Genomic DNA, 14,431 nt, shown 5'->3' on the forward strand with positions numbered 1-14,431 from the left:
TGATGAACTATTTGTGGATTCCAGGGGAGCCATCTCAACTAATATTTCAATAATTTTACAAAGGATTATTGTATATAAATAACACATGAATCCAACAACATTTTCAGGAACTGGTAAAAATTATGAGGGTCTATAAAGAATCGGACATTCCCCTTTGAAACTTGAATTTGTCCTGCTCCATTCTTTAAAAGATATATACAATCTCAAATTTCGATTGTATTTCATTATCTATATATTTCTCTTATTTCGATTGTATTTCATTATCTATATATTTCTCTTGATTTTTTCCTTCTACAATCTCCCTTCTTTTTTCGGAATTCCCTTACCGATTGATGCCATTGCTAGTCTATTATGTTTGAAAAACTGTAAAAAAAAGAAAACTCACTGTCATAAATCGACTCGACAGTCTCTTATATCGGCGCCATAAAATATCTTTCTTGTGAACATCAAAACCACTGTAAATTTTTTAAAACATAAGGCTAGCTGTTTTTCCTCTTAAATAAACATACCACTGTTCAAACCCGCTCAAAAACAAAAATCGAAAATGTGTTTTTTTGTTGACCACAAAATATTCACCTATTAAATTCTCTGTTCGCTACGTCCTGTCATTTTTTTAAAATGTTTCACATGGCAGTATTTGGAAAACCATTGTTTCGCATGGCACGCTTTGGAAAACCACCTTTTTTAATGTTTCGCATGGCACTGTTTCCAAAACCACTATTTGGAAAACCACATATTTAATACACTATTTACATTTGTTTCCGAATTATCTTTTACTTATTCAATTTAAGTTTATTTATTTAATTTACAGTATTTACATCTATTACATTAACATCTTAACTTTAAGTTACATTAATATTATGTTAATTTTATCACTAGTATTAAAGTACTTCTTACCCATAATTCTTTTAACGTATTTATCACTTTGCATTCTTTTAACATATTTATTCTGGTATATATATATATTTTTTACATAAACAATATAGATTTATTTAATGTCGATTTACGATTTAGTTATATTTTTTAATTGTAATTTTGATTGTTTTTTTTAATTGCAATATTTTTGTCAATATAATTATTTTAATTGTAATAATTTTAATTAAATAATTTAGTTAATATAAATTTTAATTAATAAGTTATGTAATTTAGTTAATATGTATTTAATTAATATAAATTTTAATTAATTATTTTTTTTGTATAAATAGTAAAAATAGTTAATTATTAAATATAATTTTTATCAAATTTTGAATCGATTTAAAATTCTTAACGACCATGATTCTTTGGCATTCAACTTAATTTTATTTAAAAAAATTAACATTTGCAATTTAAAAAAAAAATCAATTTTAATTCCAACATTTCATACTCTTTTTCATAACGTTTGGCACTCCTTTTCATCCCCACCACTAATTTATCTCTAAGATTAAGCATATTCTTTCCATATTACAAGACATTCAATCTCAGCACTCCTTCCAAATAAAAAATAAAAAGTCAACCCATCTACTTCCACCCTAACTTGAAATATATACGCGTATCAGCGAAACAGGAATAAAGTTAAATGATTAAGATTTTCATGTTTGTTTCGTATTTGATATATTTCAAAATTTGTCAAGACTCATTCTTATTTTGAAATTAGGTTATTAGAAGATAGGTTCTTTTAATGATAAAATTGATAATATAGTTAAAATTGAAAATGCCGTGAAAGATCCTCATTTTAGTGCCGAATAGATGGTTATTAACGTATAATTAATTATTATTTAATATTTAATTGTTATAATTTAATAAAGAAAATGTTAAAATTTAATTTATGTATAATTGTATATTAAATTTAGGTTTGGAATATGTCTTGGAATTGTTTTTAATTAGTTAAGTATTTATCTTCTTCAAATATAAGCAAACAGATGTTTAATATTTAGCATGAGTGAAATCATGTCTTTTTACTGATTATTAGTGGATAATTGTGTATGACGTGGTTTTTTTTGAATAACATTGATGAGCCAACTTGCATTTATGAATAGCACAATTAGTGGATAATTTCATATGACATGGTTTTCTTTGAATAATAGTGATGAGCCAACCTGCATTTACGAATATCACAATTTATTTTGATAAATGAGGTATGATAAGTTTTCCTACTTGATTAAAAAAAAATAACTTAATAAAAAGTGAAATTAAGATAGCTACAATTACATCATGTGAAATAGTATGACAATAGTGTAGAGCATATGAAATGTTCCAATTTCTCACTATAATTTGTGGTTAGAAAATTTTAGTTCCAATATAATGATGAAACGTAACTTGTTTTACATTGAATGACTCTTCAACAAAAGTAAGAATCATTAAAATAAAATAAAAATCAATGGCACTTTACAACATCACTAAAAATAAAATATGACAAGTTTCTATTTATCCATGGAAGCCTATAGAAAATATGAAAAACATAAAACCAATGGAAAGTGGGTTAAATAATTGGATAATATATGCATGTGATTTCATTGTTATAATAATAAGAATATCGATTATCATTACTCTGTAGATGTTTCCCTCGGGAAAAAAATTTCACCACGTAAAACATTGTATTAATCTTTGTGTTTAATTATAAATCACTAAAATCGATCTATATTTACTTGCTTTAGCACCAACGATGCCATCCATGCTACTGATAATATATTTAATAATTACATTTATGATACTCCCAACACCTTAATCATTCAGAACTATCTGAACATTTTATTTTATATTTCCTCAATATACTATCAAAGTTTTCTTTCTAAGAAAAAGCAATAGCACGTTTAATGAAACCTTCACGTACAAGGCAATTACACGAATACAAATAAAAAACCTTAATGTAAAGACATATCCGTTGTTAATTAATCTTTATTTTCAAAGTTTTAAGAACAAATTAAGATGTGATTGAAGCTAATTATGGATACATTCTTTTCATACACATTGTAGTTGTGAAATTAATTTAAAAATTCCATACAAAATTGAAGTTACATGTACTCCATTCAATACAATCAAAAAGTTGAAACGCAAAGTTATCTATATTCCGTTCAATACAATATATACTTCCAAAAAACGAGGTGAAGTTATTTGTGCTCCACCTGATTAAAAGTCAGCCAACGTTTCCCATATCAAGGTAGTTACTATTTATTTTTCCCTGTAAGGGAAGAGTTAGTATCACGAAGTACAAACTTTGATTATTATTTTTAATTAAAATTATTTAATTATGATTATGTAATAATTTTATGAATATTACATTACATAATTATTTCATAGATATTAAGATGATTTAGTTATTATATTTTTTTTGAAGACTTGAAATTATGTAATTGGGCAAATATTCAGGAAGTAAATAAAGTATTAAAATTTTATATTTAAAAAGTGAAAATTATATTTTAAAAAATTAATATTAATGGTTAATGATATTCATTTAAATTAACCCATTTTAGTTGTGTTATTTTTTTATATGTATATTTTTTTAATATTTTTGTGACACACACGGATCTTTGTTTAAAACCGGATTAAGGTTTAACATTTCTTATGGAAAGAAGAAAAAAGAAATTATTTTAAAGTTCATCAGATTAAAGATAGCTTGTGGGACTGATTGTTTTTTCATCTACTTGATGTATTTGGCCCTTTTTTGTGAAGCTTCAAAATAAATGCTCTTAGTTTTTCGACTAGCTAGTTGCCATTACATTCTAAAATGAAATGTTTTTCTGTTTCGACGTTTCCGAAAGAACAAAAAATGCATACTCTTTCCTCCCACGCTTCTTCTTTCACAACGGAGATGATGAGAATTAGTCCTTAACTGAGCAATAAGAATTTTGGCTCTCAAGAGATATTGGCCTCTATGCATGCTTTTGGTTGATGACTATACGTGGGATTAAACACTTCAATATAGTACTTTTTCTTTCTTTCTAGCTTCTTATCCCAAATATGCTTGTGGAACTTTTCCATAACAAAAGCTTTTATTTCTTTGTTGTTTATGGGAGAGGCGTTTAAGCAAATACCCCATTTACTAAACCATTTGTATTTGGATGCATCCAAGTTTTCATTAAAGACAAGTTTAGGCGATCTACCATCTTCCATTTGCCCAACTTTTTTTAAATACCATATTTTATGACTCGCGCCATAGCAATTGCTTCAATAGGAGCAGCACCTGTTTCACTTAACAAGATAGCATAAAGAACTGCACTTTTAATCTTGAATTTGTTTGTAATTAAAAATTTGAGAATTTTCTTAATTTCCCTCCATTGCATGTAAAATGTATTGCTTACTCATTGTTTATAACCATAGAATTTTTTTACAAATATTTAATATATTCAATTAAATTTATTAGACCATTTTAAAAATATAAAATTATATAGATTAAATAAAAAAAAAATTATATTATATTATTAAATAAATTTAGTATGCCTTTTCTAAATTTATATATAAATATTAAAAGATTTTTGTTTTTAAAAAATTATGTGTTTCTCATTAAATATTTAGGTGAACCCATATATATTATAAGCAAAATTACAATAGTTTGAGATCTTGATTATCTATTTATTTTTAAATTAGTTTGCTCATTAAAATTGATATTGGTATTGAAACCAAAATTATATTAGGTTCAGAAGTACCTAAACAAGCTTCCTTGCTTGACTTCAGACATCTTGGATAAACAGACTCACTCAACATTAGCCAGAACTTTTACAATGACAATTTGGCCATAAATTTTGCATCCGATTTTATGAATATTTTACAAGGACAGATCGGCCATAACATTAATGATTTTTACACCGTCGAAATCCAAGTGGGCACATCTTGAATACCAGACATAAACCTTGTTATTTTGAGTATATGGTTATTTACAGAGTTATGAAGAGTGGATGATATTGGACAGATTGTTCGAAAATTATGGCATGCAAAGATGAAATCATCAAAATGATTAGAAAGTTATTATATGGAAAGAATATATATTTTTCCCCATTCAATTTTTTCTTGCTGCAGTCTTATTAGATATGGATATCTTTTGGATAAATAAATAAATGAAATGAGATGAGAAGAGAAAATAAAACTGTTTATGGTTTCAAATTGCCTGACCAGGATCAGATAAAAATGAAATGATTTTGATTTTGATTTTTTTTGGGGTTCAAATTTGTATTTGATTAATTTTTTTTTTAAGATTTCAGTTTTATAAAATTTTTGTTTCTTTTTGTTTAAAGTGTGTACAAATTTTGTTTCTAATTTTGTATAGAAAACATACGAGCAAGGGTAGTGATTTATAGAACATGTAAATGATCTGAATCTTATAGAATCTTTTGGTGAAATTCTATGATATATTGCAAATGTGGCAGAGAGTTTATAGTTTCACACCTATTGTAATTATTAGATATCAGTTCAGCTGTATTTAAGTTGAGTATTTTCTACCCATATAGTCATGTTGTAGATATTACAATGTTTATCGGGAGGATATGTCCTTCATAAATATGTACTGTTTTAATTATTTTTTCTTGTTGGAAAAAAAAATAAATTTTGAATTTGATTAACTGTTTGTACAAAGTTGAATTTTATGAATTTGTTTATTTAAATTTTAATCTGAAATGATGAAAAACAATAAATTTTAGGCATATAAATGAGCTCAAACAATTGACTTCGTCAATATCTCTAAGATCCTAAATATTCAATATCTCTAAGATCCTAAATATTCAGCAATAAACTTAAACTTGAAGAACATGAAATACAATCAAGCTCAATTTTAAATATTTAGCAATAAACTTAACCTTTAAGAACATGAAATACAATCAAATCTCAATTTAAGCTGAAGAAATTTGAACCAAAACATGCTTAAAAAATACCGAAAACTAAGCGATGTAATGAATAATTACCCAACGACTGAATTATATCTTCTGAAGTAGAAATATAATCAATGGCCACAACATAAGGATGCAATAATTATAACCCATTAGAATTTTATTGGGATATAAGTATAACCAAAATATTACAAAAGAATCTAACCATTAATGAGAGATCCAAATTTCTTCAAGAAACCAAATTATTCCTCACCCACATTACCCATTCTTCTCAAATCATTTTCCCGGTTTCCAAATCTAAAAATTTCAGTCCACACCAGACCTGCAATGCCGGGAATCACAGGTGATACAACTTCGACTGATTAACTGCAGCCGTAACATTGAAATATTTCAGCACCTGAAACCACGTTTCTCTGTCCTTGAGCTTGTGGACTGCAACAGTTTCAGGAACCAAATCGTGGGCACAGGCAGGAATATCACTTCCAGGAAAGTTATAGATGGCAGGTTTAGCATTGAATCTATTCTTGCCCCTGTTCCCTTCATTCAACCAGATCCCAATAAGCATATCCTCCACCCCATCGCTCTTATTCTTGGCAATGGGAGAGCTCTGAATCCACTCCACCAGATCCCATGAAAGAGCATACCCCATTCCAGCCATGTATTCCCTGAAGGGATCCTGGCTTTCACAGGGAATAACAAAGCCATAGTAAGTGTCTTCCCTGGGCAGAGGCCTCAGTGACTCAGCCAAGTTCTCATACCGAAAGTAAATATCATCATCCACTTTCATGACATAGTCGTAGCGAAGTCCCATGGCAGGCAGACTGGAGAAATAGGTATAGGTTTTTCCATTGTTCATGTTCTCCTCACAATCCAAGATTATGATATCATTGTAGCTCATGATTTCCAGAGGCACCAAGATTCTCTGGTCATCCTTGTACAGACTGCAGAACACAAATCTCACATCAATTCTTGCTAGGGGTGTGGATTGTATTCCATAGACCATGCGAAGAAAATGCCTTCTCTCGTACAGATCTGCACGAGTGAGGACTCCCAGCAGAATGCTGAAGCGAGGATCATCATCAGGTCTCTTCTCCATGGGAGGACTGAGCTCTGACTCATGACTGCAGTCCCCTGTTTTGTTGGGTTCAACATATGCAGGGCAGGTGCAGTTGATGAAGATCTGGGCTCCTCGAACACTGATGTTCGACAAACTTTCATTGTCATATTTTACAACAATAGTGGAATTCGAATCTGCAATTCCTGAGTCTTGCTCTCTGGCCCACATTGTATTGCTGAGAAGTATTTCTTTGAAGTCTCTGCTGTCCATGAAAATGATTACAGAGCCCAGGCCTGTGAGTATCAAAGCGCAGAGCAGTATTCCTGCCCTCATTATGGATGTGGTGGACCTGGGTGATGGGGAACCCATGATATCTTTCCTGGTTTTCATGGCCCCTCAACAAGAAGAACAATTTCAGATTCAATTGAAAATGACAGAAGGCAAAGCCCTAGATGTAACGCAGGGAATCGTGTAATTAGGTTATAAAATAATAGAACTTGGATTGTAAGTGATCTTTGGACTTCGTTTTCTTCCTCCTCCCGCTGCAATGGCGACGGCTTTGCTTTGGCATGCCCAACAATTATTTTATGACCGTTTTTTAAGGTTTTGTTTATTACGAAGTCGTTACAGGGTTCGCGGCCATTTTTCAACCAGACTGTAAAATTTTGGATTATGAAGGCCCAGAATTGACCAGGCTCGGATCTATGGCCTTGGTTATTCCAATAGAAAATCCCTCAGGTGCTCTGAAGTTTGTGAAACATGGAATTGTAATCGATAACTTCAGAAAGTGATATTTGGTTGGCACATGACTATGGATTGAGAAGCGTGTCAACTGATTTTTTATATTTGGGAGGTCAGTAAATATTCTAGAGAATATAATACAGTTGTATTTTTGGGTTAATTTTGGTTCACAGAGGTAAAAATACTTTTGAATTATGAGAGTGTATAATTTTTTTTAATAAAAATACGCTAATTAATAAATGAAATGGTTTTCTAAGGGAAAAAATTAAATGGTTTTTTAGTTAGAAATTTACAATACAATTAAAATAATTTTAAAAAAATGTCAGGAAAAAATCATCTATTAATTAAACTACACATTCAAAATATATATATATAACTAAAACATAAATATATATTACTTAATTATTTTATATTCCATTCCTTTCTTTCATGACTCATTTGTACACTATTTAATATTTAATATTAGTGCTACTTTTAGTCGACTGTCCATCAAAGTTCGTATCTACAAAGAATGGAATATATTGTCAAAATGAACCTAATGTATTTTAAAATATATTTTCAAAATGAACATATTGTATTTTAAAAACACATGTTGTAGGCTAAAATATAAAAGGATGTACCTATTGTATTTTAAAAAGACAACATGTTGTTGGCTAAAATATGAAAAAAGGCAGAGGAGATTGGGTTAGAGTAACTCAAATTAATGGTGTTGTAGCAGTGTGTTGTACTAATAAGAATGCAGCTTGTTTTGCTAGTTGCCATCTATTGTATTTTGAATTGGTTTTATAGAGTGTTTTTAAGTATCTTTTATATACCAGAGTAATTAAATAAAGTAATTAAGTATAAGCGTTGAAATATAATTCACACAAATTAAGTTAATAAAAAGCGTGCTTTAAAGGGTTCGTTTATAAGGTTTTTGTTAAATTACATATTTTATTTTATGAATTTTATATATTGAATTTTGCAGTATGAGATTTTTTATATTACTACGATATAAGTATTATAATTAATGAAAAGAGTGATCAGAAAGCACTACAATTAATGAAGAGAGTGGCCAGAAATATTTGGTTAATTATAATTATATATTTTGAATGTAAAGTTGAATAATGTTAAGTGTAGGGTTTGATTAAGTAGCAAGTTTTCTACAAACCTTATTTGTATCAGATAATTGCACAACCATAGATGAGAAATATCTTTAGAATTGGACTCCATCCACTAAATCTAATTACATACATGAGTGTTCATGTGGGGAGGGGCATGATCCCCTCGTACAAAGAGCTTGTGACTCGAGAAAAACATTTGAATGTTATTGGAGAAGGAGGATCTACAGCCGCAAATGAAGGAAGAGAATCATGGGACACTACAATTCTAGGAGCACAACAGAAATCTTGCTGCCTTCCTAAAGCAACAACCAATCCCAAATATGAGATAAGGCCCAAAAAATTAGAAGGATATAGACAATATATGAATGACCAATCCCTTAATTGTAAGTTTATAGGTGTATGGCCTTCAAAGAAAGACTTGGTAAGATGGATCTACAACAAGTGGTGGCCAAAAGGTCAAATTGATCTGGAACTGGGGGCCAAAGGCTTCTTTATGACCATCTTAACAAGCCTAGAAAACAGGGCCAAAGTGTTTGAAAATGGACCTTATTTTTACACCAATGTAGTTTTATTTATGTCATTCTGGGGGGAATGTGATAACCCTGAGAAGGAGAAATTCCTCGCAGCCCCCTTATGGGTCAGACTATTTTCTCTACCTAAAGAGTTTTTGGATTTAGATATTATTGAAGACATTGACAACTCAGTAGGCTCTTTTATCAAGATCTCGTAGATCACCAAAGAAGGGAGGTATAACTCTGTTGATGGTGTTGGATCCCACCAACATGCAATGGGGTCTCTCTGATGAAAAGTCAAAATTAGACTTCACACCATTTGGTATAGGAGCCCTTCCGGAAATAAGGCCTGGAGATTTTCCTTAGCTACGATAGTCAGCACACAAGAGTAATGTACATGTACTTTTAAATAAACAAGTATGCCTTGTGGAATGTTCAACTACAGAATGTATCAAGGTTCTTTCACTGGAAGGGGAAAAAGGTGAGCCTTTAAGAGAAGAGTAATAGTACTAAACTAATAAAGACACACAGACATATATATGAAAGAATTCTTGATCAACTAGCGAAATAGTTCATAGAGAAATAATGATCGTTAAAACAAGTACAACACACCTTCAAAAAGATAAGCACCAAAACCACCGAAATTGATCTAGGTGGCTCCAAAAATACTTAAAAGTCAAAGTCTTCAAAATGCATCAAAACCAATACCAAGTTGTAGTGCTTGTTGTTTTGATTCCGCTGGCGCAGACGAAACTCAAATCTGAGTGTGTATGACCAACTTATTGCAATTTTAAGTTTGACAAGCCACACAAAAAGGACTCCATGGTGTGCCATATGGTGTCACAATTAGCAGGTGGGGCCCATGAAATACATGGCAACTCACCAGCCATTGACATATGGCACCCCATCATTAGCCTCCTAACCCTACATAAAATACAAAACACACACACACACACACACACACATATATAAACTTAATTAAGAAAATTGGTTATTATTAACATTATGGTTATAAAACCATATAATTCGGGCTTATTAAAATCAACAGGAGAGATGGTTTCGTGGTCAAGCCATATTAAATGGCATGGTGGTGGGCTATTAATATATGGTCCCCATTACATATACTTAAAGTAAATGGGTCCATGCGTTTGAACCCGCAACCCTTGAACTGCCAATGAACCTTATGCACACTAGCTGGCCACAGTGTGAGGCACGCTGCCATTGAAACCTTTGCCAAATACTTTGTATAAAAACTATGTTGAATCGTGCAACGGGGATGAGGGAGTGGAGTCGTGGAGAACCAAGAGCGAAACCCAGAATCAGGAGGATGCATGCAACCATGACACTGGCATGAAAATCGAGGGTGAAACCTTGCCCAATGGTGGAACCTAGAGTGGTGGAACCGTGAACTAAGGAATCTTTGAAGAATTTTTAAGATTCCTCTAGAGGGCAAATTTTGAAGGTGTCAGATTCATGCCAAGTTTATACTCAAATGAACCATAATTTCGCAAGGAGCGCAATGGTGATATCATATTTGTCATCTAAGAAACATATCTTCAGTTAACTTGTAGAGAGGAATTTTTGTGGAATCATGAGGAATCTAAAAGATTCCCTAAGGGCCAAATTTTGACAGTTTCAGAACCAAGCCAACTTTATACTCATTTTTCTCAGTTTTTCATAAGGAGTGTAGTGGTGAAATCAGATTTGTCATTTGAGCAGTAGAATTCCAGTCAACCAGCGAGAAGGAATCTTTGAGCTTCCCGAGGGTCCATCTTTTGACGGTGCTAGAAAGGGGTCGAGTCTACAGTCATTTTTCATGATTTTCGCTAGGAATTCAATGGTGTAGCCCATTTCTTTAGCAAAGGTGTGCATTTTCATACCATCCCTATGAGCGGAGGTATAAGATGTCTTTTGTACATGCATGTGATTTGATTTTGTTGAAGATTAATAAATGATACCTCCCCACATTGAGCAGGGCCAAGAGACGTAACCCACACTGGGTGAACTTTGTTATCGATTTGTTTTGTGTCTTTCTTTTCTCATGGTTACATTTTATTTATGATCCTTTTATGTGATATGATTTCATGGTTACATGCTCTTTTATATGCAATTTTGTATGCATCTTTAAAGTGAAGAGATCCGGATCAAGTTTGGTATCATAACAATCTTATTGCTGATGCGAATTGTGAGTGCGAATGATTGAAAATGCAACTAGAAAGAAAATGGAGGATCAAAAAGATCTCTACAAGGACCTCCTCAGGATGGCACACATGGCAAATATAATGTATTCATATTATGAGGAGAAAATGGAAAGAGAGGAACATGAGAAAGAAAGAGTAGAGGACGATGCTCCATCTACCTCCTCGAGTGAACATTCTTCTTCTTCATCATCTTCTCATCATTCAAATGAGGAGAAAATGGAAAGAGAGGAACGTGAGAAAGAAAGAGCAGAGGACGATGCTCCATCTACCTCCTTGAGTGAACATTTTTCTTCTTCATCATCTTCTCATCATTCAAATGAGGAGATCAATCAGAGACTTCAAGCAGAGAATGTTGAATTAAGGAGACTTCTACAAGAAGAAAAAGAGGAGAAGAAGAGATTGCAACTTCAGTTATGAGCCACGAAAGAGGCATTAGAAAACTTGAAGTGAAATGAAGGCTTAATTTGGGTGCTTTTAAAAATAAAACTACAGGCATTGGTTCAAGATTATTGAAAAAGATGGGATACGAAGGCAAGGGCCTAGGAGCTAATGGGAAGGCCATTGTGAATCTCATCCAAGTGGTGGAATTACCGCAACATGAAAGATGTAGGTTTTAACCCTGTACATAAATTATCTGCATACGAATTATAAGAACAAAAAATAAACAATGGCGAGAACGTAAAACATAAAACAGATATACACAGATATTTTCACCTGGATCCCAAAATCGAGACTACTAGATTGATTTTTCATTATATTCCTTTCAATGTTACAATATATATATATGTGTGTGTGTGTCAAAGCATCCATAAACCACAATCCATTAACCCTGGATTAGAACATAATCATAGTTCCCTTGACTAGATCTACAAAATACCATGGAAGGAAAACCATCATGCCCAAAACCATGTGTGAAATCCATGAAAAGAACCATAGGTAGGTTTGGCCACCTAATATAGGGTTAAAAAATAAGTTCACGAGGCATTGCCCCGAACCCCGTGCAGGGGGGCAACCGCCCCCCTAAATACCCCCAACGTGTGGTGTAGACGTCGAAAGAATATAACACACACCCAACATTCTCCCACTTGTTGTTTTATTTCCACAAGGGCCCACAGGATAGTTTAGCCATTGATCCAGCCCCGCAACACCCATTGTTTCTCTACACCAAGAGAACTTCCTTGTGCTCACAGACTTTGTCAATGCATCTGCAGTATTCTTCAAAGTGTCTGCCTTTACCAACAACACCTTTTTGTCCTCAATCATATCCCTCACAAAGTGATATTGAACATAAATGTGCTTTGTCTTTGAATGATAAGAAGGGTTCTTTGCCAAGAAAATTGCACTTTGGCTATCACAATCGATCCTTATAGCTCATTGTACTAACCCCATACTTGAAGACAATCTCAGCAACCAAATTGCTTCCTTGCTTGCATGAGTGGCTGTCATGTATTCTGCCTCTGTAGTTGAAAGTGCCACTACAAACTGTCTCTTACTCATCCAACTGACTGCACCTCCAAATAGGTTAAACACATACCCACTTGTAGATCTTCTATGATCCAGATCTCTAGCCTAGTCTGCATCAACAAAGCCATGGATGTCTAGAACTCTGTTCAATATTGGTCTTCCTTGGTAGAAAAAACCATAATCACTAGTGCCACGCAAATACCTGAAAACCTGCTTCAATGTTGTCCAACGTTACTTCCATGGTTTTGGCATAAACCTGCTCAATACTCCCACTGCATGTGCAATGTCTTGTCTAGTACAAACCATTGCATACATCAGGCTACCAACTGCAGTTGCATATGGAACATGAGACATGTCCTCTTCCGCTTCTTGTGTCTTGGGACACTATTCAGCAGATAACTTTACACCTACATGAATAGGAACCTAAACTGGTTTACTATCCTACATATTAAACCTTCGCATTATTATCTCAACATACTTCCTCTGGTTTAACCAGATCTTCCTCTTTTCTCAATCTTGTTTAATTTCCATGCCCAAAATAGAGTTTGTAGCACCAAGATCTTTCATGTTGAATTTGGAGGACAATTTGGTCTTCAAATCCTAGATAATTTCTTTGTCATTTCCAACCAGCAACATATCATCCAAATACAAGACCAAATAAATAACACAGTCACCAATTAATTTAAAATACACACAGTGAACTGCTTTTCTTTTGGTGAAGCCAAGTCCCCGTATAAATGTATCAAATTTTTTATACCACATCATTGGTGACTATTTTAGCCCATAACTTTCATACCAGTTCTTTCTTACCCTTCACTGCAAAGCCTTCAGGTTGCTTCATGTAGATTTCTTCTTCCAGATCCCTGTGAAGAGATGTTGCCTTCACATCCATTTGTTCCACCTCAAAATCAAAAGAAAAAACAATAGATAAAAGTAATCTAATAGAATCTACCCTGGAAACAGGAGAAAAAATATCACCAAAATCAATTCCCCGCACCTAGGAATAACCTTTTGCTAACAACTGAGCTTTGTATTTCTCCACCTTGCCTTCTGCATTCATCTTTTTCTTAAACACCCATTTTTTGCCAATGGGTTTCCTTCTAGCCGGCAACTCCACCAGATCCCAAGCCTCATTTTTGTGCAAAGATGTCATTTCATTAACCATGGCCTCTTTCGAAATTTTTCCGTCCTCTGAATCTACTTCTTCCCTCACAATTTTGGGATCATAATTAGAAATAGATAAAGAAAAATTTGAGCATAAAGTAGATGGACTATACCTTTTTGACTGCTTTCTTTCTCGAATTGATCTTCTCACCACTGGAGTTTGTGGCTCTTCATCTTTTGGTTCCTCTTTTGCTATAGAGTTTGATTCTTCCTCCTTTAGCTCAAACTCTATCTTCTCTGGTTCCTTTGTTAGGAATTCATATTTAATAACATATTTCACCTCTCTAAACACCACATCTCGATTGTACAAAACCTTCCTTGTTTTTGGATTCCAAAGCTTATAACCTTTTAAACCATCCTTATACCCAATAAATATGCACCTTTCAAATTTTCT

The 14,431-nt window shown here is 32.8% G+C and overlaps 1 protein-coding gene across 1 annotated transcript; it reads right to left on the reverse strand.

The window, feature by feature from the left end:
* Positions 1–6,085: 6,085 nt before the first annotated feature.
* On the reverse strand, positions 6,086–7,287 carry LOC149231446 (beta-1,3-galactosyltransferase pvg3-like). The gene has a single exon (XM_089376301.1). The coding sequence runs from the start codon at positions 7,240–7,242 to the stop codon at positions 6,133–6,135; it is 1,110 nt and encodes a 369-aa protein (XP_089232427.1). The 5' UTR covers positions 7,243–7,287; the 3' UTR covers positions 6,086–6,132.
* Between the last annotated feature and the right edge of the window lie 7,144 nt (positions 7,288–14,431).

The sequence above is a fragment of the Pinus tabuliformis genome, chromosome J, assembly GCF_031772625.1.
Source record: "Pinus tabuliformis cultivar Carrire ecotype Pingquan chromosome J, CPIR1, whole genome shotgun sequence".
Lineage (NCBI taxonomy): Eukaryota > Viridiplantae > Streptophyta > Pinopsida > Pinales > Pinaceae > Pinus > Pinus tabuliformis.

What these genes read in the sequence shown, in the direction of transcription:
- LOC149231446 (XM_089376301.1), bottom strand. Translation starts at nt 7,242, where the DNA reads ATGAAAACCAGGAAAGATATCATGGGTTCCCCATCACCCAGGTCCACC.